This window comes from Chelonoidis abingdonii, chromosome 3, assembly GCF_003597395.2.
Source record: "Chelonoidis abingdonii isolate Lonesome George chromosome 3, CheloAbing_2.0, whole genome shotgun sequence".
Classification (NCBI taxonomy): Eukaryota; Metazoa; Chordata; order Testudines; family Testudinidae; genus Chelonoidis; species Chelonoidis abingdonii.
This window is the reverse complement of record NC_133771.1, coordinates 22632092-22659385: the sequence shown is the minus strand read 5'-3', so window position 1 is coordinate 22659385 and position 27294 is coordinate 22632092. Positions and strand designations below refer to the sequence as shown.

Here is a 27294-nt window from a genome sequence, read left to right as displayed (position 1 = left end):
CCCCCAAGGGACACCACTATTTTACTTCTCTACGTTCTGAAAACTGACCGTTTATTCCTACTCTTTGTTTCCTATCTTTTAACCAGTTACAGAACCATGAGAGGACCTTCCCTCTTATCCCATGACAGCTTAGTTTGCTCAAGAACCAGAAGACTAAACCTCATCTTTTGCAGAGTCCTGCCCACGACAAAGGATGCAGGAAAGGAATTAAAGAGGTATTTCAGGAACGATTAGGATAGCAAGTCTATGGCTGCTGCTCCTTGTGACAAGCAAGGTGTTTTACAACTGATTTTAGGATGCAAACAGATCTACCTTTGGTTGTCCAAATTTGTCTGGGACAATGCCAACAGGTAGATGCTACATTTTTCTGGATTTATGTTCTGACAATTTAACAACACAATTGAGTTTGCCCACAGAGCAATTTTTAAACTAAGAGATGGGGGAAAGCCGACTGCTGCAGAGGAGCATGTGGATCAGACACAGACTTCTCTTGGGGGAGAGTCTAATGATAGAGAACCTCCAAGTTATAGTCAGGAGCAGAGAATGGAAGAGGATAATGTAAGGGCCAGACCAGAGGATAAACAGTCACATAAAAAAATCCTGGCACAGTATCAAGAATAATAGCAGAAAATAAACAGAGGACAAGTTTTGAAAGTGCTGTACACAAATGCAGAAAGTCATAAATAATAAGATGGGTGAATTAGAGTGCCTTGTGATAAAGGAGATATTGATATAAAGGCATGCAACAGAACCTGGTGGACTGAGAGCAATCAATGGGACAAATCTCCTGGGGTACAAAATATATTGAGGACAGAACAGGTTGGCAGGGGGGAGTGGCAACTATATGTGAAAGAACATGTAGATTCAAATGAAGTAAAAATCTTAAGCGAATCCCACATGTTCCACAGAATCTCTATGGACAGAATTTCACTGCCTAATAAAAATATAACATTAGGATCTATATCAACCACTGACCAGGACAGTAATAGTGATGATTGAATGCTAAGAGAAATTATAGAGGGCTATCAAAAATTAAGACCCAAAAAATAGTGGGGGAATTTCAATTATCCCCATTTGATGGCGAACATTCACTTCAGGACGAAATGCAGAATTAAAATTTCTCATTACTTTAAATGACTGCTTTCATTGGAACCAGCTGGTACTGGAACCCACAAGGAGAAAGAAGGCAACTCCTAATGGTTTAATCCGTAGAGCGCATGAGCTGTCCAGAGGTAAACTAAGCAGGACCACTTGGAAATGGACCATAATAGCAATAGCATTCTAACATCCCTCTGGGGGGTAGGAACATCTCAACAGCCAAAACACCTGGTGGCATTTAATTTCAAAAAGAAGAGAACTATGCAAAATGAAAGGGTTAGTTAAACATAAGTTAAACAGTACAGTGACAAAAGTGAAAATCACCTGCAAGCTGCACTGGGCGCTTTCAAAGACACCACTAATAATAGAGGCCCAACTTCAATGTATTACCTAAATTAAGAATACAGTAAAGAACTAAAAAAAGAGCCACTGTGGCTTAACCAACCATGTAAAGAAGCAGTGCAGAGATAAAGACCTTCCTTTACAAAGTGGAAGTCCAAATCTAAGTTGAGGTAAATAGAAAGGAGCAAAACACTGCCAAATAAGTGCAAAGAATATAATAGAAAAGCCCAAAAGGAGTTTGAAGAACGGCTAGGCCAAAGCCCCAAGGTAAAACAAAAATGGTTTTTAAGTACAATCAGAAGCAGGAAGCCTGCTAAACAACCAGTGGGCCCCCTGATGATCAAAAGATACAAAAGAAGCGCTAAAAGATGATAAAGTAATTGCCGGAGAAACTAACATGGATTCTTTGCTTCAGTCTTCACGGCTGAGGATGTTAGGGAGATCCCCAAAACTGAGCTGGGCTTTTGTAGGTGACAAAATCTGAGGAATCTGTCACAGACTGAGTGTCACTAATGGTGGTTTGGAATTAATTTGATAAAACTCAACCATAACAAGTCACGGGACCAGTGGCATTCACCCAAGAGTCTGAAAAAGAACTCAAATGTGAAGTTGTGGAACTATTAACTAAGATTTGTAACCTGTCCTCAAATAACTTTGTACCCAATGACTGGAAGTACTAATGTAATGCCAATTTTAAAAAGGGGCCTCTAGAGGTGATCCCGCCAATTACAGACTGGTAAGTCTAACGTCAGTACCCAGGCAACATTACCGAAAACAATAGTTAAGAATAAAATTGTCAGACATATAGAAAAACAAACTGTCGAGCAATATCAACATAGTTTTTTTACTTTGTTTTCTGTAAAGGGGAATTGTGTTTACTAACTCTCTTACAGTTCTTTGAAGGGGCCAACAAACATGTGAACAAGGGGATCCAGTGACCATAGTGTACCTAGGATGCCAGAAAGCCTTTGACAAGGTCCCTCACCAAAAAACTCTACGTAAATTAAGCTGTCATGGCTAAAGGGACAGGTCCCTTTCATGGATTGAGAATGGTTTAAAAGACAGGGAACAAAGAGTAGAAATAACGGTAAATTCCAGAATGGAGAGGGGTAACTAGTGGTGTTTCCCGCAAGGGTCAGTCCTCAAGACCATCCTATTCAACTTATTCAGTAAATTGATGGGTAAACGGAGTAAACAGTGACGGTGGCAAAGTTGCAGATGATACTAAACTGGCTCAAGATAAGTTAACGAGCAAAGCAGACTGTTGAAGAACTCAAAAAGATCTCACAAATGGAAGTGACTTGGGCAACAACGATTGCAAAATGAAATTTAATGGGGATAAATGTGAAAATACACATTGGAAAATAACCAACCGAATACATACAATATGAATGGGGCTAATTAAACCTACATACGAATCATGGAAAAAGATTCTGGCTCACCGTGGACAGTTCTCTGAAGATGTCCAACGCAGTGTGCCAAGAGGGTCAAAAAAGCAAACAGGAATGTTAGGAATCATTAAAAAGACGGGATAGAGAATAAGACTGGAGAATCTATTATTGCCCTTAAATAAAGTCCATGGTAGGCCTACATCTTGAATACTGTGTACAGATGTGTCCTCCTCGATCTCAAAAACAAGATCCACGGCATTAGAAAAAGGTTCAGAAAAGGGCAACTAAAATGAACTAGGGTTTGGAGAAGGGTCCCATACGAGGAAAAGGATTAAAAGAGGCTAGACTGCTTCAGCCTTGGAAGAAAAAGAGACTAAAGGGGTGATATGACAGAAAACTATATAAAATCATGAGTTGATGTGGAGAAAGCGGGATAAGGAAAAAGTTATTTGCTATTCCCAATAACACACAGAAAACTAGGGGTCACCAAAATGAAATTAATAGGGCAGCAGGTTCAAAACAAAATAAAAAGGAATTCTTCTTCCCCGCAGCACACAGTCAACTTGTGGAACTCCTTGCCTGAGGAGGTTGTGAAGGCTAGGACTATAACAGGTGTTAAAGAGAAACTGGATAAATTCAGGACGGTTTAAAGTCCATTAATGGCTATTTAGCCAGAATGGGTAAGGAATTGGTGTCCAAGCTTCTGTCTGTCAGAGGAATGGAGATGGATGGCAGGAGAGAGATCACTTTGATCACCTGCTGTTAGGTTCACCCCCCCGGGGCACTGGGCATGGCCACTGTCGGAACAGGAAATACTGGCGATGAATGGGCCCTTTGTCCTGACCCATATGGCCGATTCTTATGTTATGCACAGAGAAATGAGAAGTACATAGTAGGATTTTCCCCTGCCAAGTTATAGGTTAATCCCCTAAGGAGGGGGCTGACCTGGTTCTTCCTTGATTGCTGACAGCTAAGCATACACCATGTTGTTCATCATAAATTAAAAAGTGGTTATTTAGCTAGTGATTAGCTAAAGACATGAACAACCTAAAAATTCCCAACTGTTATTTCTCATGTGGTACTTGAAAGAGCAGTCTGCACTTCTATGACAGGCATGTCATTCATTCTGCTGCGTAACAGAGAAGCAAAGACAAAACAGGCTTTTCACTTAGCGATTCCTGCATCTAACCCAATAACTCGTGGTTGAACACAAGTATATATTTCAGAAAGACATTTAAATGTCATTAAAAGATTCCAACTGATGCAAAATTAACCGTATCCCTGGGTAAACTGTTTACCACCCTCAACAGTAAAAATGTCCAGTTTGAACTTTGCCAACATCAGTTTCAAGCCATTGGACATTGCTATGTCTGTCTGCCAGATTAATGGAGCTCTCTAGTAACATATCCCTCCCCCCCCCCCCCCCCCCGTGTAGTTACTTATGGCATATGATTAAACAGCTTTCCAACCTGCTCTCTGATAAGCTGAACAGACTATACTTCTTTAGTTTAATTTTAAGGAGCATTTTCCAGACTACCTATTCCTGTATCTCTTCTCTGAACCTTCTCCAATTTTTCCAACATCCTTTTTAAAATACTGACACCAGAACTTAAAGTGTCCCAGTAGCAGTCTGACCAACATTCTTTTCCTTGCTTGCCACTGGCTTGCTGTATGGTCTTTCTTGCAAGGATTTTTGTTCCTTAATCCTTAAAATACTGATGTGTATTTTCAACCTTTTTTTTTTTTTTTTTTGGAGGGTCTGGCAAATATTATATAGCACTGCTTTCTAACCTAGAGGTTGTGATCCTAAGGTGGGTCACAATAGAATTACTAATGGGAGACAACCAAACTGGGGGAAAAGCCTGTGAAATTAATAAGCAGAAGCTGTGGTTGGAAAGTGGAAGAAAGACAAAGAGGAAGGGTCAGAGGTAAAATGGCAAAGAATAAGATTGGAGGCACAGCTTATGAGGGTAATCAGTTTTCAAGTGACCAACAGAGGAAGACTCTGCAATATACTGAATCTCTTTATGTAGAAAAAAACTTTTCTTTTCATCTTGTTTTCTTCCAAAGTAAACCACTACTGCATTATAGCATGGAAGTGGATCAAGGGAACTAAATATTTAGCTAAACACCTTATTCAGTCTTACTCAAAATTAATTCAAAGTGGTTTAGATATGACCACCCTTACAGACTGAAAGCTAGCTGAAGGACTGCCAACAAATGGCTATGATAAATGAACAAATGGCAACACTAGCTTCGAAAATTCTGATGTAGACTTGGGATCATTAATGAGCCCAAAGATAGAATTAACAGCCCGCCAATGAAATCTGCAGATACTAAAATGGGAAGTGCTGAACCCCTGCAGAGACAGAAAAATAAATTGACCTATGGGGATTAGGAATATGATCAGGAAATGAAATTCAATTCAGAAAAACGCATACGTGAGAACAAGAGACCATAATAGGAACAATGTCTTCACTGAGAAGAAAAACTATCTGGACGTTTTTAAAAAAAGTATACCTAGTCACTCCTGGCATAGCAAAAAAAAATAAAAAATAAAAAGGCGCCAACCATTGCGGCACTTTTACTCACCTGGCAGTGCTTTTACTCACCCAGCAGCGCTCCGGGTCTTCGGTGGCAGGCCTTTCACTCGCTCCAGGTGTCTTCTGCAGCACTGAAGGACCCGTTGCTGGAAATGCTGTCAAAGACCCACAGAGCAAGTGAAGGTCCCACCGCTGAAGACCCAGAGCGCCAATGGGTGAGTAAAAGCACTGCAGCGGGTGTTGTTTTTTTTTTTTTTTGGATTGCTCCCCCGAGTAAAAATTAAAAAGGCACAAAGAAATTGACAAGGTGCCACTTGTGCTCAGTGGGGGAGCGGCCACTGCCCCACTCCCCCCCTCCCCAGCTATGCTACTGCATTACAACACCACACTTTACAAAAAGTGCGAAGAGTTAGGCCTGGTCTACACTAAAAAGTTTGGCTGACCCACTTATGTTGCTCAGGAGTGTGAAAAATCAACATCCGAGCATTGTAGTTAAGCTGACCTAACCACCAGTGTACAAAGCGCTAGGCTGATGGAAGAATTCTTCTGTTGAACTAGCTACTGCGTCTGAGGGAGGTGGATTACCTTTGCCAAAGAGAACCCTTCCCAGTAGCATAGTTTGCATTTACACCGAAATGCTACAGCAGTGCTGAGCCATGCCGTTGTAGTATTTCAAGTGTAGACAAGCCCTTAGTCTCAGACTTCTCCCAATGTGTTCATTGGTTAAACAGTAAACAAATTATACCACAGAGTTCAGTGACAACTGACATAAAAACCTGATACAGTTTTTTTAGTTCCCACATTCAGAAGAATCACATCATAAAAGAGATAATCTGCTCTTGATACAGCTCTGATAAGACCACACCTGGAATACTGTGTTCAGTCTGGTGCCAAGAAAAACTGGAGTTCAGGGAATAAACAACAAAAACACATCACAAAACTAGGGTGCACTAACGTGTAACTTGGGTAAAAGAATTACGAAAAGGGAAATCTATGGAAAATACAGCAAACTTCCTGAGAGCAAGAAATGTGGAATAGGCTCCCGAAGAAAGGGTAGAAGTCCCTTTGGAACATTTCATATCAGTTAGGATAAAGTAACTGGAATGTACCCTACCTCTCATGGTTGAAAGGATTATTTCATTAGGGTTTGTAGGGTGCTTAGAGACTATAGATCAGTCTGGGAAAAACAAAATGCTCACCAGCTAAAACTTCAAATTTGTTTTCTCATCGAGAATTAATACTTGTCTTAGAAAGATCAGAGCCCAAAAATGATCTCTAACACATTAAGTTGAAATATTGTTTGTTTTGATTGTCAAAAGGCATTTCTCTAATATTCTGAAAGACAGATAGGTAAGTAATTAAAAAGTTAGTGCATCATGTATGTAAAACAATCGTTTGTTGGGGATTTGATATTTCAGTTTAATTTTAAAAGTAACTGTTTACAAAGAGCTCTCTTTTTTCTTTTCATTCAATACTTGTGTAAAGTAAACTAGCATGTGTCAGTTCGTACACAACCATACTGCACTTTTTTGGCTGTATAATCAAAGCATTAAAATCACATGTATTGTGGTTGATACAGTTTGTGTCTGCAGATGTAGGAAACATCACTGCATCAGTTTACAGTCTGTTTACATAAAACACTAGTTATTAAGTCCATAATAAAATAAATGTATCCACAATTGTTTATCTTGATCTCCTTAAGAGATCTGCCTTGAATCAGTTTTCTCAATATATTCCAAACGGACCATAGCCAAACAATACTACTTTGCATTGTCCTCAAGTGATCTGGCATAACAAGCAACACAGTATAGATGGGTCATATTTGCAAAATATCTCACAGTTGCCTCTATGATGTCAGTGTTTGAAGCTGCAGTCACTTTTGGAGACTTAACTAGAAAAACTTGAAAACACGATTCAAAATAAATACAATCTTTTTAAAATGGATAAATCTTAATGAGACTGAGAATAAGCAAGCCTGATGATATGTTTTGATACAGTGCACAAAAAAATAAGGAATATTTTTATCAAGTGGCCTGCGTGCCATTTGAATAACCCATATTTATCACTGTATTGTCTAAATGAGCCAGTCACTTCTGATGTGATCTTTACATCTGATTCCTACAACCTCCTAAAGCTACCCTGTATATCAACATCTTTTTTCACATTTCACCTCTACTACGTCAGCAAAGAGACAAGGTAGCCCTTCATTAATGCGATGTACATGGACTCTGTTAGCTGCAGAACGGTCAGATCCTCAGCAAGTAGAGTAGTAAGTCTAGCTTTCAGTATGCATTTCTCTGAATTTCCTAAGAGACTTTATAATATAGTGTTTTTAAAATCTCTCACTCTGTGGGTTTTAATACAGTTTGAGTGAAGGAAAAGGCTATTTTTAACCAGCAGAGTATTTCAAATTATATAAAATTGCACCTCTCTTGGAAGGAAGCTTTTGTTCCTCCTTCCTAGGTCATGGCACATGCACTGGTCCATCACAGTGAGGCTGTCCATTGAAGAAGCCATGTCACTAAGGGTATAATAAGTTGCCCTAATTTCCAGCCAGTTTATAACTGTTATTTTCCGTTGGGTCCCAGAATCCTGCAAAAGCCCCAACACCCTAGGCTTAGATTAGTGGAAATAACTTCTTAGAAAGCAACAGCAGAGAATTTTTCACTATCTTTACATTGCCTGCTCTTCTTCCCCAAGCTTATCAGCTAACAAGGCCAATATGTTAACATTTATAGTTCCATTTATCATAGTTCTTAGATACTGGAGTTAACGTAGACACCACCTTAGGATATTGTAAATATGGTCTTTGGATGCCTGAAAAATTGGTTTGTCTCATCAATAAACTTCATTAACCAAGCTAAGAATCTAAACAAGCTAAAATTTCATTAGAATTTCCAAACCTCCAACACGATTTTCTAATCACCTACAAATATTTACCTCTCCCATTCCCCGAGATTCTAGTGCAAGAGCTTGAAACTCATGATTCATCTCATCCACAGATCGAACCTGAAGAAAAAATTAATGACAATTAGCAACCATTAGATAGTGAAGTATATTTTAAATACAGTTATATATTCCCCATATGATTTTACGGTTTGTTTTTTTTTAATAGTTTCTAAAGTTCCATTTCTAAAATTTGCTATTCAATCTATAATCATACACCTCTCAGATTTGGTAAATGAGTCTACTTAAAGCCTGCAACCAGTTCTTTAACGCTTCATGTTAAAATCTGTTTTGTATTATTGTGTTAAGGACAAATATTTTAAAAAACCACTATAAATGTAGCATATTACAGTACACATTAACTACCACAAAAACAATGAAGAATTTTCTATCTGCAAACACACACAAGCATAAGTGAAATTAATGATTGGTGTATACATATTAATTTGGAAAAGAAATGATTTGTTGCACACAAAGTTACTGAGTACACTTGAGGAAAGACAAAAGTATGAAAAAATCTCATGAGTGCACACAAGTGACTATCACTACTATCTATCCTATTCCCATCAGAAACACTGACTTCACCTCCCAAAAAACACTTAGAATATTTTCTACTTCTAAGGAACTTTCAAAACTAGGGAAAAAACTTAGAAAAAGAAGGGGGACGAGAACAAGTAAAACTAAAACTGGTATGTTTGCAACACTAAAATATGAGAGGGCACAGCAATGAAATGATTTAGAAACACAATTATCCCTAAAATTATGGAGGAAAATGAAGATGCAAATTTCCTTGCTTTTGCTGTTCTCTGTTGAATCCCAAGGAATCAGTTGCTCCAGGAATGCTGTGGATGTGCATTTTCCCATACACACTAACTGATACTGCACAAACATGCATTTGTATAACCAGATGTTTAGCTAACAAGGTATACAAATGCTGTTTTCTTTCACACATTAAGGTTTCTTGTCATNGTTTTTTTTTAATAGTTTCTAAAGTTCCATTTCTAAAATTTGCTATTCAATCTATAATCATACACCTCTCAGATTTGGTAAATGAGTCTACTTAAAGCCTGCAACCAGTTCTTTAACGCTTCATGTTAAAATCTGTTTTGTATTATTGTGTTAAGGACAAATATTTTAAAAAACCACTATAAATGTAGCATATTACAGTACACATTAACTACCACAAAAACAATGAAGAATTTTCTATCTGCAAACACACACAAGCATAAGTGAAATTAATGATTGGTGTATACATATTAATTTGGAAAAGAAATGATTTGTTGCACACAAAGTTACTGAGTACACTTGAGGAAAGACAAAAGTATGAAAAAATCTCATGAGTGCACACAAGTGACTATCACTACTATCTATCCTATTCCCATCAGAAACACTGACTTCACCTCCCAAAAAACACTTAGAATATTTTCTACTTCTAAGGAACTTTCAAAACTAGGGAAAAAACTTAGAAAAAGAAGGGGGACGAGAACAAGTAAAACTAAAACTGGTATGTTTGCAACACTAAAATATGAGAGGGCACAGCAATGAAATGATTTAGAAACACAATTATCCCTAAAATTATGGAGGAAAATGAAGATGCAAATTTCCTTGCTTTTGCTGTTCTCTGTTGAATCCCAAGGAATCAGTTGCTCCAGGAATGCTGTGGATGTGCATTTTCCCATACACACTAACTGATACTGCACAAACATGCATTTGTATAACCAGATGTTTAGCTAACAAGGTATACAAATGCTGTTTTCTTTCACACATTAAGGTTTCTTGTCATTCATAAACTTGTTTATAAAAACATGAAAAAAAACTGAACATGCTCAAAATTGCATGTGCAAATATTATCATCTTTCTGCTGATAGACTGCATAAACTTGCAGTTTTATAAATTCCCCAACAGCAAATTTTTTGTAGCAAATTTAGCATTTTGAATTTAAGCAGCAGTGTTGATTTCTTGGCAATTTCCATTGCTAAAACTCACTCCCCTCAAGATGAGCATATTAAACTACAAACTATTAATCTTTGAAGTCAGCATATGAGTACATACTTAATTTTTCTGAAGCAAATGCTTAACTGAAAGTCATATAAGAACACTTCTACATAAAGAATATGATTTTAATTATTTTAATTCATTATTTCCATCCCCAGTGAGCAATCAACGTATTCAACGAGCACTAGCAGAATACTTAGTTTTGAGTTGAATTATTGAAAGAGCAACCTAAACACAAAACTTTCTTTTCCCAATACTAGAAAATTGGGCATTTAAGTCAATTAGGTTGATTTTTACACTGATAGTTCAGTTTCACTGATACAAAGGCAAGACAGAACATTATGCTCCTATAAAAATGTCTAAGAACAAATTTTAGGCTGGAGCAAAATCAACAGCAAATTAATAACCTATTTAAATAAAGAAACTTTTATTTAAAAAACTCAGGGAAGTGATGAACAAACCTTGTGTGTGGAAAAAGATTGCTGAGGAAAGAATGAATCTGCAAAATTTCTGTTTTGAAAGACACTTCTGAATTTGGATCATCTAAATTTCTAATGACTGAATTTACTTGCAGATATTGATACGAAACAATGCAAGACTTTTATATATAATACTGTGAACCACTTCACTATTATTTTGCAATTTATTATTGACAGAAAAAAACTTGATATATATACACAATTTCATCTCCAAGAGCATGGTTTTGTTCAATTAGCACTTTTCAAACAATTTGCAATAAATTATTGTTAATCTACATTCAACACAGATGTTAAGTCACTAACAATTAGCCACATTTATAAGTTATTAACATTTTATTGTATTTATTTTGCTGCAAAAGATTAAATGTACATTGCCATGCCTACCCAGTTTTCAACATTAAAAATACCTCAATTACAGTCACACAGTCCTCCAGAGCCCTACAAAAAGAGCAAAAGGGCAACAATGTAATTAAATACATAGGTTACCCTTACATGCTTTAACAAATAAAACTGAGGAGCTGGAGGTCTCTATGGTTGTAGATCAATTCTATACATTGCTCTGAACTTTATTTTGCCCATGTTCCATTCTCACAAGCATGAAATTTGAAAGATTATTACTGTTACTATTAGTAATGCTATTGCAAGACTGTACTGTTACCAGAAAAGTGGAGCTATCATTTGTGTCTCCTTCAGGACACATGCCTTCATCAGAAAAAGTAGTACACACCACACTGCCACAGCACTGCAGGTTAACACTGATGTTTTAAAAGGTCTCCATTCACTAATCGCTATCATACTAGATTTCCTGTGTCTTGCCTACCACAATTTTCCTACTTCTTCATTGAATTCAAGAATTTACTAAGGTAATCTACAGAACCAAAAGGAAAATATGTTGGCTGAAATCACATAAGCAGCCAAGAAGATCTGATTAGCATTTCTTATTACTTTTATTACCATAGTAATAGGGGCTCTAGTCACAGACCAGGATTCTATTGTAACAGACAATGCACAAACCCAGAACAAAAAAAAAAAAAAAAAAAAAAAGAAGACAGTCCTGCTTGGTTCCTCTGATCCAGAACTAACATTTATCTAATTAATTTAAAATGCCTTATTCCTTTGGTGCAGCCTAATTAAAAGATCTTTCAGTACAGAGTTTTTTGATTTCTTTACAATTTAAACACACTGTCAAATACTTTGTTCGATATATATTTCCCCATCATTTGTAATAATGTATGAACTACTGAGAAAAAGGTGCCTTCTCTTAATTATTTTGCCTTTAACTTACTACCCCCAAGCACTTTTCAAAGTTTTCAGTTGAGTTCAAAACTATTTTGTCAGTTTTCAGTTAGTACTAAGGCTAAATCTAGGATAAGAGTCAGAAATGTGATTCCCTTGTTGTGTACGCACTCCCACTAGCTCCCATCGAACCAGCGTGAATATAATTGCCCCAGTAGCAAGCATAGAGACAGCGAAGGCCACTAAGCTGTGTGGAGTACATACCCACAGGTTTAGGCAGCTTTATACTCTGCATGGCTCAGCTGTGCCTCTACTGCTGCTACCCATGCTACCGTGGCAACACTGCAGTATTTATATTTCCACTAGCTGTATGAGAGCTAGCACAAGCACAAGCACCTGTACACAAGCAGGGGAATCACACTAATAGCTCATATTGTAGACAGCCATTGTTTTGCACAAATTTTTATTATAGCACAGGGAATAGCGTTAAGTAAACTTGTGCTGTTAAGCCCACAGCAAAGTCTCTCTTTAATTAATGTCATATTTAGTTAATTAGTTTAGAGGTCAATTTGGAAAAATCAAAAGATCCAGCTGTTTGAAATGTAACAAATAAGTTGTAGTTCATTTTAGAAGTCTAAGTAGGACAAACTCCCACACAAAAGGGAAAAAAAGAGCAACATTTTCAAAGCAAGCGTTCTTTGCTTTGCATCTTCTCACCTTTGTGCAGGCCACCCCGATAACTCAACTAGCATTTCTGGAAATAGAGAATCTTTTCTGTAGATGGAAAGGCCCTGTTTCTGGTTGAACACATTTACCTTTTGTTTTTCTTTCCCCCTAAAATCATTTTGTTGAGTATTCTCTTCCATCAGCCAAATGCTTTTGGCATTAGGAGCTAGCACTATTCCCAATATTTAATATAGATAACTCATTCCAAATGTCAGAAGCAGGTAAATACTCCAATAAAACCAAACTATACACAAGGTTGAGACTAAGTACCTATGACACATTCCCCAGACACAGCACATTCCCCGATAGGTATGCATAAATTTTTTACAATAAAATAAATTCATGTAGGATAAAATAAGCAAACAAAACAGAATACATCCACCTTAGTTTTAAAATATATTCAAGTGTAAATTAAAAGTGTTGTAATGTCTTCCTTGACTTTCTGGTCAAAAATCTTTCAAAGTAGGTTTTCCCCCTCTGCTACTGCATATCACTATTGCACAAGTGTCTAAAGCAGGGGTAGGAAACGTGCGGCACGCTAGCTAATTTTCAGCGGCACTCACACTGCCCGGGTCCTGGCCACCGGTCCAGGAGGCTCTGCATTTTAATTATTTTTAAATGAAGCTTCTTAAACATTTTAAAACCTTATTTACTTTACATACAACAATAGTTTAGTTATAGACTTAAAGAAAGCGACCTTCTAAAAATGTTAAAATGTATTACTGGCATGCAAAACCTTAAATTAGAGTGAATAAATGAAGACTCAGCACACCACTTCTGAAAGGTTGCCAACCCCTCATCTAAAGACTGCTCATCTTTACTGTGTTAATATCACTAACCAATGCAAGGAAGTACCCCTCAATTCTGGTACTGATAAAAGTGAATGTAAAGGCTTTTTATCAAACTCCTATTTACTCACTGAAGACAGTTCCCTACTTCAGAAAGTTCATTAAAAGACATTAGGGTAGAGCAGGGGTAGGTAACCTTTCAGAAGTGGTGTGCCGAGTCTTCATTTATTCACTCTAATTTAAGGGTTCATGTGCCAGTAATACATTTTAATGTTTTTAGAAGGTCTCTTTCTATAAGTCTATAATATATAACTAAATTATTGTTGTATGTAAAGTAAATAGGTTTTTAAAATGTTTAAGCAGCTTCATTTAAAATTAAATTAAAATGCAGAGTCCCCTGGATAGGTGGCCAGGACCCAGGCAGTGAGAGTGCCACTGAAAATCAGCTCAAGTGCCACCTTTGGCACGGGTGCCATAGGTTGCCTACCCCTGGGTTAGAGCATTGCCCTTTGGTCTGTTGTAACATCTTTGATCGAGGAATAGATGTGGATTAAGTCTTGACCTAACTGATCTTAACTGTCACAAAAAAGGTAACTCTTATTGTTACCCTACAGCATTATCTCAGGTTACCAAACATTTCATCCCACTCACTGAAATAGAAAACAAACAAACTAACAAAAAGACATCAGCAACACGAACACACCATATCCTAAATACCTATCATGTAGATGCACATGGAATCAACAAACTATACATCCACTTGCTTACATACTCTGTTAGGAGTTCCAGCTCCAATTTTTAAGTATTAACAGTTTCAAGAGGTACCTTTATTCGGTCATGAACTTGGTAAGCAGTTTTTAGAATAATCAGTTCAGTTCACCATACAAAAAACACAACAGTCTCCATTACACCTGCCTTTTTACACTTCAGTTCCAACCTCTCCCTTACCCCAGTCCCCCTTAATGTATCTCTACACAGCAATAAAAGCCTGTGGCATAGCCATGACTGGCCCAGGTCAGCTGACTCAGGTTTGCAGGGTTATAAAATGTCAGGGTAGACATTTGGGCTCAGAGACCCCAAATATTTACACTGGAATTGTATAGCCCTGCAGTCCGAGTCCCACGAGCCTAAATCAGCTGACGTGGGCTCTGAGACTTGGTACAACAGGTTTTTTGAATCACTGTGTAGATGGGATGGGATCTGAGTTACTACAGAAAATTCTTTCCTGAGTGCTGGCTGGTGAGTCTTGCCCACATGCTCAGAGTTTAACTGATTGCCATATTTGGCGTCAGGAAGGAATTTTCCTCCAGGGCAGATTGGCAGAGGCCCTGGAGGTTTTTTGCCTTCCTCTGCAGCATGAGGCACCGGTCACTTGCTGGAGGATTCTCTGCAGCTTGAGGTCTTCAAACCACAATTTGAGGACTTCAATACCTCAGACATAGGTTAGGGGTTTGTTTCAGGAGTGGGGGGGTGAGATTCTGTGGCCTGCATTGTGCAGGAGATCAAACTAGATGATCATAATGGTCCCTTCTGACCTGGACCTTAAAGTCTATGAGTCTATGTACCCTTAACTACCAACTTCACTGGTCCTACTTTACCTCACTCCATCTTTAAACCTCCCTGTTTTTTGATGCCTTATCCACAACACACAGGCACATTATTCTGTGCCACATCCAAGGACTGGACAATAGCAAATGTGTACTTACCTTAAAAAAGGCACTAAGAATGACTCCAAGAAATACAGACCAGTAACTTTATTCCATTTACCCAGTATGGAAGTATTAAAAATATTACAGAACAACTACGAGACCATGACATAATAGAATTCAACCAGAATGGCTTCTGCAAAGGAAACTCATACCTCCCTAATTAGAATGTTTTGAATATGTTGTTAAAATAATGGATAAAGGAGAACAAACAATTTACATTTTCATGAGGCTTCTGACAAAGTCTCTCACAAGAGACAACTGAAGAAACTAAGCAGTACTGTCGTTTATCAAAAACTGGCTAAAAGACACCAAATGCAGGAATGGACAGTTAATTTTTTACTAAGTGTGGGGTGCTACAAGGTTCCATACAAGAACTGGTGTCAAATATGTTTATTAATAATTTGGAAAAAGATATGAGCAGCGAGGTGGCGAAGTCTACAGATGACAATTTTATTTAGGTCAAGACCAGAGATGACTGACAGCCAAAAGACAAACCAAGCCAGGAGACCGAGCAATATGATGGCAGATAAAATTCAATGCTGATAAATTCAAAGCAATGCACACTGAAGGGAATTTCTGAGCTACTCAGAAACCTTAGTGAGTTCTAAATTTATTACAGTAACTCAGAAATTAGACCTACCCATCACTGTGAGTAGTTCAACAGAGACCTCTGGTCAAAGAGCAGAAAGCTAAATGTCAGGATGGATACACAATAGGACTGAGAATACTACAGAAATTCTGCCATCATATAAATCAATGATACATCCTCATCAGAAATATATGTGATGACACCACTGCAAAGTATAGCTCGGAAATGATACAGCAAAATTAGAAGTTCAGTATTGGGAAACAAGAATGATTAAACTCCCATATGAAAAGAGACTGAAAAGTCTGGGATTGTTTACTGTAGAAGAGATGAATAAGAGAACATAAGAGTATTCAAAATAATGAGTAGTACAGACAATGTAGAATGTAAATTTCATTTCACAATTACAAGGGAATAGCAGATGAAAATAAAAGGTGGCAAATCCAAAACAGGTAAGAAGAAATATTTTTCCCCACACAAAACACAATTAGTCCATGGCACTTATACATGGATTTGAAAAGGAACAGACATTTATATGGTTAACAAGATTATCTTGGGTCGCAATGGAAACTACTAAAACAAATCAGTTTTGGAAGATACATAAGCCCTCTCACTTCAGGGCATACTCCAACCTAATTATCAAGGGGTAAAAGGAAACTTTCCACTGGGGCAAGTTAACCACAAATGCCTGTTACAGATTTTCTTAAACTTTCTTCTAAATACGTTATTGGCCACTGTTGGGACAGAAAACTAGGCTCAATGGACCACCAGTCTGACCCAGTATGGATATCCCTGTTATCATTTGTACAGATAGAAACCTCCTTGCTACAATATTTGTACTCACAGCACACTGCCTTCCATCATGGTTGTCTCTCAGTATATTATTTAAAATCAATCAAACTGCCTCTTAGTGGAGCAAAAAACTGCATATTTAACTAGAGTATATACAAAAACCTGATTTCACAGCTTTGATAAGTAGCTAACAAAGAGTAACTACCAAAATAAAGGAACATTTTTTAATATTACAGGCAACTTAAAAAAATCACTTTGTGATATGGAAAATCAACTTCACCTATATTGTCATGATCACATCTCTGTAAATAAGGCAACTGATCGTCTATACAAATCTCTCAGGAGTGTGTGTTACATGTGAGTGACACTTGCATCAATAACACAATCACAAGATGACTGCTTTCAAAGAGTCCAGTCTAAATTTCCAGTATATTAAGTTAATGATTGGAAATGAGATTTATAGTAGAAAATGACTGCTCTGAATTTAAGTCACAAGTATTGGATTACAAAGCCTAATACTAAATCCCAAAGACAGCGTTCCACCCCTGAAGTCATGTATGTAGCCCAAGGACTATAATTTATCTTATAAATCCCAGTTTGTATTCATAATGTGCTACAAATTCAGTTATCCTTCCATCAAAAACAGAACTTCAGTAGGAACAGTAGCAGCTTTTTTTAATTTGAGGGATAGGCTCTGTACTGTTCTTCTATTCACTTAAAATTTGATTTTACTTTGAGCTCAGCTGAAGTTGTCTTGTTATAAGTGAAAACATTTAAAATTTCACCTATTTTCCCCATTTTCCTTAATATGTCTTTATATATCTTCAAAACAAAACAAACACCCCCCCCCGCAAAAAAACTACACACACAAATATAGAGCCCAAGACCATCAATGAAATGTTGCAGAAAATGTTGTTACCTCTGAAATCTCAATTACAAGATATTTTCCTCTAAGTGGTGTGACAGAGTTATCCTAATTAAGATTTCCCTGACTGAGGTCACAGGATAAAAACTAGGTGATGGTATTCCTGATGACAAAAACTATACAATCGCTAAAAGGACAACAGACCAACACTATGGGGTCATATTAGGAACCTGATTTATTTTTTAGCAATCCAAGCATACAAACTAAATTTGTGTCGGTAATTTATAATACCCCAAACAAAACTAATCATTGGAATTATCATGGCTGTTTTTAGCTGGAAGTATTTTTTTTTTTTTTAAATAATCCATCTCTCACTCAGACACTAATGCAGAGAAACCTTTCACTTCCTCTTAAAACCTGAAACTTTAAAAAGTAAAACCATGAACCTTTTTATTTGCAAAACCCAGAGTTTACAGTGTCTCTTTCCCAGAATAGATCACTATCAAGAGAAAACATTCTCCGCAAATATTACAGTGCTTTGGGTGGGTACAGTTGATACATCCATCACTAAATATGGTTTTTCTTAGTATTTTATGATAACCCCTCCATCTTAAATGCTTTCTGAACTAAGGTTTTCCTAACTGTCCATAGTAATACTGCAGATTAAACATGGCAATAATTTGGACATTTTTGGCTGTGAAGAAAAGTGCATTAATGTGAAGCATCTAGCAATAAGTTACAGATATTTAAATTGTATTAAAAATGATACAGGGACGATCAACCCCTCTGCAATTTCATATCTATGCTACAAGTCAGCAAAACCATATAATACTAACAAAATTTTAATGTACATAGTTAAATACTGAGATTTCCAGTAGTTAGGTTATTTCCCAAAAATAAATTTGCTCACGAGAAAGACAAGCATTCTAACTGCATATATTGAACAGTTCACAAAGTTACAGGACCTGCCCTTTCCTGTTTCACTGTACTTATTCAGAAGAACACAGGTTACAACTGGTAAACTACAAAATACATATGTAATCATTTAGTTTCTTTCCAGTTGAGCAACACACGTAATTAATGTATTTGCATCAGTCACTGTCAGATCATGGCACAAAAGCAGTTCTTATGAAACATCTTGGATTGACTCTAATCTGAGTGGTTGAGACTGAGTCACCTGCAGAGACAGAACCCAGATAATCCATTTATAAACTCAAAAACAGACTTCAAGGTGTACACTTGCAATCTCAAATGCACATGCTGCAAGTCACTTATAATAAATATTGAACCAAAAAACCCCAAACCTATGCAAAAAGAACATTATTAAGGTTGCAAAGTCAAGCACTCAAGACAGATAATACCAGAATTAATCTTAATTCAGACCTCATGTGTATGCATTATAATAGTTTTAAAGTACATCATCACATGCTATTTTTCCACTGGACCACTGCCTCATTCAGGGCACAGATTGGAACTGTGCTCGCTTAGCGAACAAGAAATATTCAATATTTTCTTCTTCTCATTGCTTATTGGGGGCCTCACATTTTATTTACAGCACACTATTCAAACCCTGCTTTGAAACAGAATTATTAATGCCCTCATGGGCTTTTCTACAGCACTCATCACCACAGAACCCGAGTGCTTCGCAAACAATTTATTTTCCCAACAGCTCTGTGAGGTGAAAAGAGTGATGAGATCCCCATTTTACAAATGGGTAACTGAGGCACAGAGAGATTAAGGTCAAAAGTTACTTTTGGGTGCCCAATCTGAGATGACTAAAACATGATTTTTCAGATTTAGCATTAATTACAGAGCACTTATATGTTCAAAGCACAGCTTCCACAGACTTCAGCCTGCAGCCCTTCTCCATAACAGACCTCAGCATACCAAGTCAGGCATCCAGAAAAGGAGGAACACACAATTAGTGACCACCTGCGGAAAGTGTGGCTTAAGTGACTTGCCAAGAATCACATAAGAACTGCGTGGCATAGAATCCAATTGTCAAGGGCAGCATTCAGCTCCCTCAACCATCTTCTCTCTTCCTGCAATCCCTTATCTATGTACTACAAACTTTCCAACTTCAGCAATAAATGATCCCTGGGTCATACAAACAGCAGTTTCCTTCACAATTCTGACTCATCCCACAGCAGGTCCATCCTGTGCAATGAATAAGGCACGAGTTTTGTGGGGAAAAAAACAGTGATCATGTAAATAAAAATAATCATAATACATACACACAAGGGCGCTGATTTCAGGTTGCACAGGCAACCTTAATTATGGCATTTCTTAATTTTGAGTGCTTGACTTTGCAACCTTAATAATATTTTTTTAATATAATTGTGTGCAAGTTCCTAGGTTTCTTAAAGTCAACTGAAGAAAAAGGAATTCCATCATGTGGCATTATACTGACACCTACACGGATGATCAGCAGAGTTTGAACCTTCAGACTGACCATACAGACCTCTGACATTTGAACTTACAAAATAACAGAGCTAAATAGTAGATTTGTGCTCAGAGGAAAATAGAAGTGACAGAGTTATACAGACATAAGTTTGTAGTTTAGACCAGGGGTACGGAATCTTGGATTTCATTCCTGGTTCTAGGAGTGTGCTCTAGTGGGAACAAACTTTTACCTGCCTCTCCTCCTCCAAGTTTGACCCTTTCTATCTCATCCCCTCCAATCTGTCCCTGTCCTGTCTCCCTCAGCTCTCTGTGCCAGACCCGTTCTCCTTGCCCAGCCAGTCCCAGCCTGTGAAACACCCTGGCAAAATGTGTGTGTCTTGTCCCACTCTGACGACAGTTCACACAGCAAAATAGTAGGCTGTCATCCTCTGTCAGTCACTTTGTAACTTCCCCTCTTACCCCCAATTCAACCAGTCCCAGTCCCCTTGCTCAACCAGTCCCAATCTCACTACACATCATGTCCTAATCTGCTCCTTTCCATCCTCACTCCCCTTGCCCCTTCCCCTGCATTCAAAACAGATGCCTTCCTCTTCCATGGTGCCTAGGTGCCAGCAGGAGGGGTCACTGACAGTAAAAGAGACAGGCTCTCTACCTTCAACTTCAGTGCCCGGAACCTTCTCAACAGCTGGAGCAGCACTTACATGGAAATTTTGGTTTCTCCCTTGTAGTCATTGGCTGCAGGGAGCATGCTTAGTGAGGACAGAATCTTAGCTTCAAAAATCAAAGAAATCTACTGAGCATGTGCAAAACAATTTTGCAAAGGCTTATAACTTCGCCAGATTTGGGAAGATTTTCACAAGGGTCGCAAAAGGTATACCCCTGACAGAGGTCACCCTCCCGCCAAATTTCACTAAAGCAATTACCAGCCTTGCCTATAAAACAGGGCTCTTCCATGCAAATTGCTGTAAAATATGGTTTTAAACAATCACATTACCTTTTCTTAATTTCAAAGGTCTCAGTAGTATTGAAACATGACTAGACATATATCCTAATGCTTTCATCCACATAACCTAGCAGGTTTTTCAACTTTCCATCTTATTTGGTTAGGAATCATTTATTTAATATATCTACAAAGGAAAGTGAAGAAAAGGGTGAAACAAGGTCAGGGATGGTAAATGTCACTGAGTTTTTTAAAATGAAAACATGACACCTTTTTGATACTAGAGTTGTTTTGGCTATATTTTTAGCAAACAATAATCATAATCATAATAATAAAAAATCAGACAAAAAATCTTCTAGAACTTTTTATATCGGGAGCTTCTGAAAAATAAGAATGACACTGTTGATGGGAGGACAGTTATTTACAAAATTGGGCTGTATATTCCTTTAGAGATAAGAATTTCCTTTTGGTAACACATGCTAATACTGTTAAACAGCTCTCTCTCTATTCAAGAATTTAATAATTGGGTCCGATTTACACCAAAATAAAATGCATATATGCTCCAGAAACTTATTTAAATGCATACTGTGAATGATCCACATTTATTTGTACACAGCCATAAGGCAAGTTACATTTTCAGTGACGGTTCAAACATTTATTTTGCTAATACTGATAATACATTCAATTATTAAGTTTTATAACAAATAGTTCTTGTATTTCAGATAGCCTTTTTCACAGCTCTAGAACCAAAGTGATTTAGCCAAGTGTGGTTTTACTCTGAAAACAGATTACAAAAAATGGTATTTTTCTCAACACCATGATGCTGACCAGATACCTCTGCTTGAAGCAATGATCAAAGGACTGCTGCTTATTCTGAAGAAAATTAACAGGGCAGAACTCACTACATAACACCAATGTAACTTACCATAGGCAGGCAGGCAGGCAGTTCCTCCTTTCCCCCTCACCAAAACTCTGGTTTTGAGACACAGACCACTGGAAAGCTAAACAAATATTTTCTTTCCAGTCTATAAATAAAAATAAATTTGAAGTAGTTTCATGTACTCCACCTGCCAGAGTCCTCCTGCCAGTTTTCATGATTTTACACCTAAAAACACACTTTTTTTAAATGAACAGTTCTCTCCCCTGCTGCTGTATATAAAAAACACACGTATACACAAATAAAAACAGAAGCAAACTAACTTCTTAGGGAAAATGGTGAAGACAAACACCATACAAAGTGCTGTCAAAATACCCAACAGAAAAACAGGGGTAAAAAAGTATGTAAAAGCTATTTAGACAGAAGTTTCATTTCAAAGTTGATAGGGCCCATTAAAGAGAACTATCCAAAACACACATAATTTTCTCTAACTTTAAGATACTGCACATCACACATTCTGCATCTAGTTAAGTTAGAGAGAGCCAGCATGGCAGACACAGCACACGAAAGCTCGTCTCTTACTAGACAAACTTCTGCTGGTGAGAAAAATATTACCTCACCCATCTTGCCTCCCTAATATCCTGGGACTGACACAGCTACTATAGTTAAGTTAGTCAGTTAGCATCTTGCCACAAATAGGCCGTGAGTCAAAACAGAATAATGAGAGGTATTGTCTTAGACACTGTTGGCTTGGAAGTAATATAGAAATAAAGTGCCCATTATTGCTACTCACTATGACAGAATACTGTGCCACAGTAGATAGTTTTGTCTGCTTGATCATTTTAATACTGGAGACTTACAAAAGGATTTAAAACCATATATATTTGAAAAAGTAATTCACTGTGTCTCTTTTGAGAACTACTTTTCATTATTCTACTTCAAGTTAACTCCTGTGATTTATTAGTTCTTAATTCATGATCAGTATAGCCCAATTCTACCTCAGTCTCCCAGCAATACCAATGGACGCCTCTTCTTCCCTCTTTGTTATTTGTATTACAGTAGCCTCTAAAGGCCCCAATAAAGATTGTGCCCTCATTGTGCTAAGCACTGTAAAAATAAATACACACACACACACACACACACACAGTAAGAGGCAGTCGCTGCCCTGAAGATCAGATAGTCATCAGAAGTCTATCAATGAACAAACAAAACAAAACTAATTATATTTAAGTGCTCTTAAAAAAATCTTCATGGGGGAAGTGGGCAAAGAATTTTGCAGCACCAAACTATTCCATTACACAAAACAATGCTTTACGCTACTGAAGATACACTTATTCTACACAAATCCAAACCAGAATGCTATTGTGTTTCCAATGACTGTTGGTTCCAGCCAAGTCAGCTCAAGAATTAAAGCTTTACAACGCTCACTGAATCTGTGAGGCATTTAAATATGGTCATAAATATATTTTTTATTTATGATCATATTTCAATATATACACATACATATGCACAAAGGGAAGACCAGCTACATTAGTCAACAGTACACTGGAAGACATTGGTCACCTACATTAAACATATGCATTTACCATACTACTTAGCACAACCACAGCTCTTTAACCTGGGGGTCAAGAACAGGCACCAGGGGGACTGGATGCAACCTCTATATCTTTCCCATACAGCTAAAGGAAAGGCAGGTCCCTACCACATTCTGGCTACATGGAAGGAGGGCCCAAGCATGAAAAAGTTTGAGAACTAACGACTTAGTACGTTTATGAGTTTATTGCACCATGTTACATCAATATAAAGGCAACAGCCTAAACTGAAAATATTACATACCTTTTAAATGGGACTCTCTTGTACTCTGCTTAAAATGTAGCAGTTAAAAGCACAGTCTGAAGACTAAGTGAATATTACATAGTGGTGTACATTTTCTGAGTCTGAACACACAGAATATTTCCCAAGAGCATTTTCTTTAGATATCGAATACGAAAATGAAAAGTTGAATACCCGAAAACCAGACATACAGAAGAGCTAGCACACAAAACTAACCTTGAAAGGTTTACAAAGATAACTTCCTTTTACAGGAAACTTGCAAAAAACGTAGCAGGGTTAATTGTTAGCATACAGCGCAGACTTACTACTAACTCTGACCTAGAAGGCAGAATTCTCAGACATCTTGCTTTAAGCATAGGGCTAAGGAATGTTATGGTAGATTAAACAGAATTTCCAGGAAACACTGAGCATTATTTGTATTATTGTAGTACCTAGATCCCCAAATCAAGATCAGAGCCTACTGGCATAACACCTAACACTCTTTCCTCCTCTCAGACATTTTACCATATCTCTATGGCCTTCATGCTATTACTCTGACACAGAATGGGGCAAAGACTTCAAATCATAATCGCTGCCAACAGCTTTTAAATAATATGGCTACCAAGAACTAGGGAGATAACACATCAAACTATGGGGATACTCCTTTTCTTATTAAGCAGCTCTTAACCAGGGCTTTTAGCTTTATCTTCCCTAATTAGCCACATCAGAACACCAAAAGTGTCTGACCAGGTTCACTACAGGCCAGTAAGTACAGGAGCTGCTGAATCATCGCCCTCTCCAAGCAAAAAGAACAGGGAGTACTTGTGGCACCTTAGAGACTAACAAATTTATATGAGCATAAGCTTTCGTAGCCTACAGCCACTTCTTCAGATGCACAGAATAGAACATATAGTGAGGAAATATATATACACATACAGAGCGCATGAAAAGTGGGAGTTGTCTTACCAACTCTGAAAGGCCAATTAAGAGAAAAAACTTTTGAAGTGATAATCAAGATAGCCCAGTACAGACAGACAGTTTGAAAAGAAGTGTGAGAATACTTACATGGGGAGACAGATTCAATGTTTGTAATGGCTCAGCCATTCCCAGTCTCTATTCAAGCCTAAGTTGATTGTATCTAATTTGCATATCAATTCAAGTTCAGTAGTCTGTTTTAAAAAGGTCTCTAGAGGTGATCCCGGCAATTACAGACCAGTAAGTCTAATGTCGGTACCAGGCAAATTCATCGAAACAATAGTTAAGAATAAAATTGTCAGACATATAGAAAAACAAACTGTTGAGCAATAGTCAACATGGTTTCTGTAAAGGGAAATGTGTGCTTACTAATCTATCAGAGCTCTTAATCGGTCAAACACACATGTGGACAAGGGGGATCCAGGGACATTATTACTTAGATTTCCAGAAAGCTTTGCAAGGTCCCTCACCAAGGCTTTAGTAAATTTAAGTTGCATGGAGATAAAAGAAAGTCTTTTCACTGGATAAGAACTGGTTAAGAAGACAGGAACAAAGTGATAGGGATTAATGGTAAATGGTCTAGGAATGGAGAGGGTAACGTAGTGGTGTTCTCCAAAGGGCAGTCCTCAGACCAATCCTATTCATTATTCATAATATCTGGAGAATGAGTAAACAGTGAGGTGTGCAAAGTTTGCACGATGTAATAAACTGCTCAAGTGCTTAAGATCAAAGTGAGACTGTGAAGATTTCAAAAAGATCTCACAAAACTAAGTGATGGGCAACAAAATGGCAAATGAAATTTAATGGGGATAAATGTAAGTAATGGCACATTTGGAAAAAATACCAAACTATAAAAAATAGAGATGGGGGCTAATTTAGCTACAATGAAGTCAGGAAAAGATCTTGATGTCATCGTGGATAGTGTCCTCTGAAGATGTCCACGCTAGTTGTGCAGAGGCGGTCAACAAAAGCAACCAGGATGTTGGAATCATTAAAAGGGGATAGAGAATAAGACTGAGAATTATTATTGCCCTTATATAAATCCATGGTACCCACATCTGAATACTGTGTACAGATGTGGTCTCCTCTCTCAAAAAAGATATACTAGCATTGAAAGGTTCAGAAAAGGGCATCTAAAATGATTAGGAGGTTTGAGAGGGTCCCATATGAGGAAAGATTAAAGATGTAGGACTCTTCAGCTTGGCAAAAAGAGGAGACTAAGGGGTTATATGATAGAGGTATACAATCAATGAGTGCATGTGGAGAATGGAAATAAGGAAAAAGTATTTACTTATTCTCATAATACCAAGAACTAGAGGTACAAAATTAAAAATTAATAGGCAGCAGGTTTAAAACAAATAAAAAGGAAGTTCTTCCTTCCATGCGCCACAGGTAACTGTGGAACTCCTTACCTGAGGAGGTTGTGAAGGCTAGGCTAATAAAACAGCGTTTAAAAGAGAACTGGATAAAATTCCATGGAGGTTAAGTTCCATTAATGGCTATTAGCCAGAAGGGTAAGGAATGGTGTTCCCTAGCGCCTCTGTTTGTTCAGAGGAGGCCATGGACTGGCTAGAGAGAGATCATGATCACTGCCTGTTAGGTTCACTTCCCTTCTTGGGGGCACCCGGCATAGGCCACTGTCAGTAGACAGGATACTGGGCTAGATGGACCTTTGGTCTGACCCTGTACGGCCGTTCTTATGTTCTTTTCTGTTGCAAAACTGCCACCCTCAGGTCTGTTATTGAGTGACCAGACACATTCAAGTGTTCTCCTACTGGTTTTTTGAATGTTATGATTCCTGATGTCACAGATCTGTTTCTTCTCTTACTTAACTAGCCTCTCAGAGTTGGTAAGAGAACTCCCACTTTTTCATGCTCTCTGTATGTGTGTATATATCTCCTCACTACATGCTCCATTCTATGCATCCGAAAAAGTGGGCTGTAGGCCATGAAAGCTTATACTCAAATAAATTTGTTAGTCTCTAAGATGCAACAAGTACGCCTGTTCTTTTTGCGGATACAGACTAACACGGCTGCTACTCCGAAACCTCTCCAAACAGTGACTGAAAATATTTTTTCATCTGACCCAGCACATTAAGCGGAAATTCACAATTTCTAGACTCCTCTCTCAAGGATGGAAGCACAGAATACCACTAAACAATTACATATTCAAACGAGGCATGTTATTGGACCATAGTAAACTTTACTTTTGTATGATGGAAGTCATGATGCCAGTGAACAGGTGAAAAATTTCTCAAAATATACCAGCATATTTTTCAAAATTCAAGTTTTACCTTTGGCTCTTCAAGTTTTTATGATCTGAAAAGCCTGAGTAGAACAAGAGAGCTTTTCACTGCAGCACTCTTTAGTCAGCATTCCCTACTATCTTATCTGGAAAAAAATGTCAATGGTATAGTGGGGTGTGTGGGTTTTTTACTTTTATCTATGGCAAAGGTGAAGACAATGTTTAAAAGGAATTGCTATTACCCATTTATTTTATCCTATTTATTTTAGGAAGTACTCTTTGGACAATGTACTTGTTTAAAGTAATCTGGAAGATTGTAAGAACTGTATTCTTGCTATGTATGAATAGGCAGCTGCGAAAGAAAACAGACTTTTTTTTTTTAAACTTCAGTAAGTTTTGACTACCAAAACAGGAACAAACAGCTTAGCCTTGGACATTAGTCCCTTATTGGCACAGTTCTTCAAAGAAAGTGGAAGAAATTATGACTTCTAGACTAAACAGTGAAAACTTTACTGGTGATAAACAAGTTGTTGAAAATAAATAGGAA

At 37.6% G+C, this 27294-nt stretch overlaps 1 protein-coding gene across 27 annotated transcripts in view; it reads right to left on the bottom strand.

Annotated features, from left to right (window-relative positions):
* Window positions 1–27294, bottom strand: part of PUM2 (pumilio RNA binding family member 2) — a 122057-nt gene that overhangs the window by 67743 nt on the left and 27020 nt on the right. For all 27 annotated transcript variants that reach the window (XM_075063648.1, XM_032774134.2, XM_075063654.1 and 24 more), the window contains one exon: window positions 8315–8383. In XM_075063648.1, coding sequence (XP_074919749.1) covers window positions 8315–8365 — 51 coding nt within the window. In that variant the 5' untranslated portion in view covers window positions 8366–8383. The remainder of the gene's footprint in view (window positions 1–8314; window positions 8384–27294) is intronic.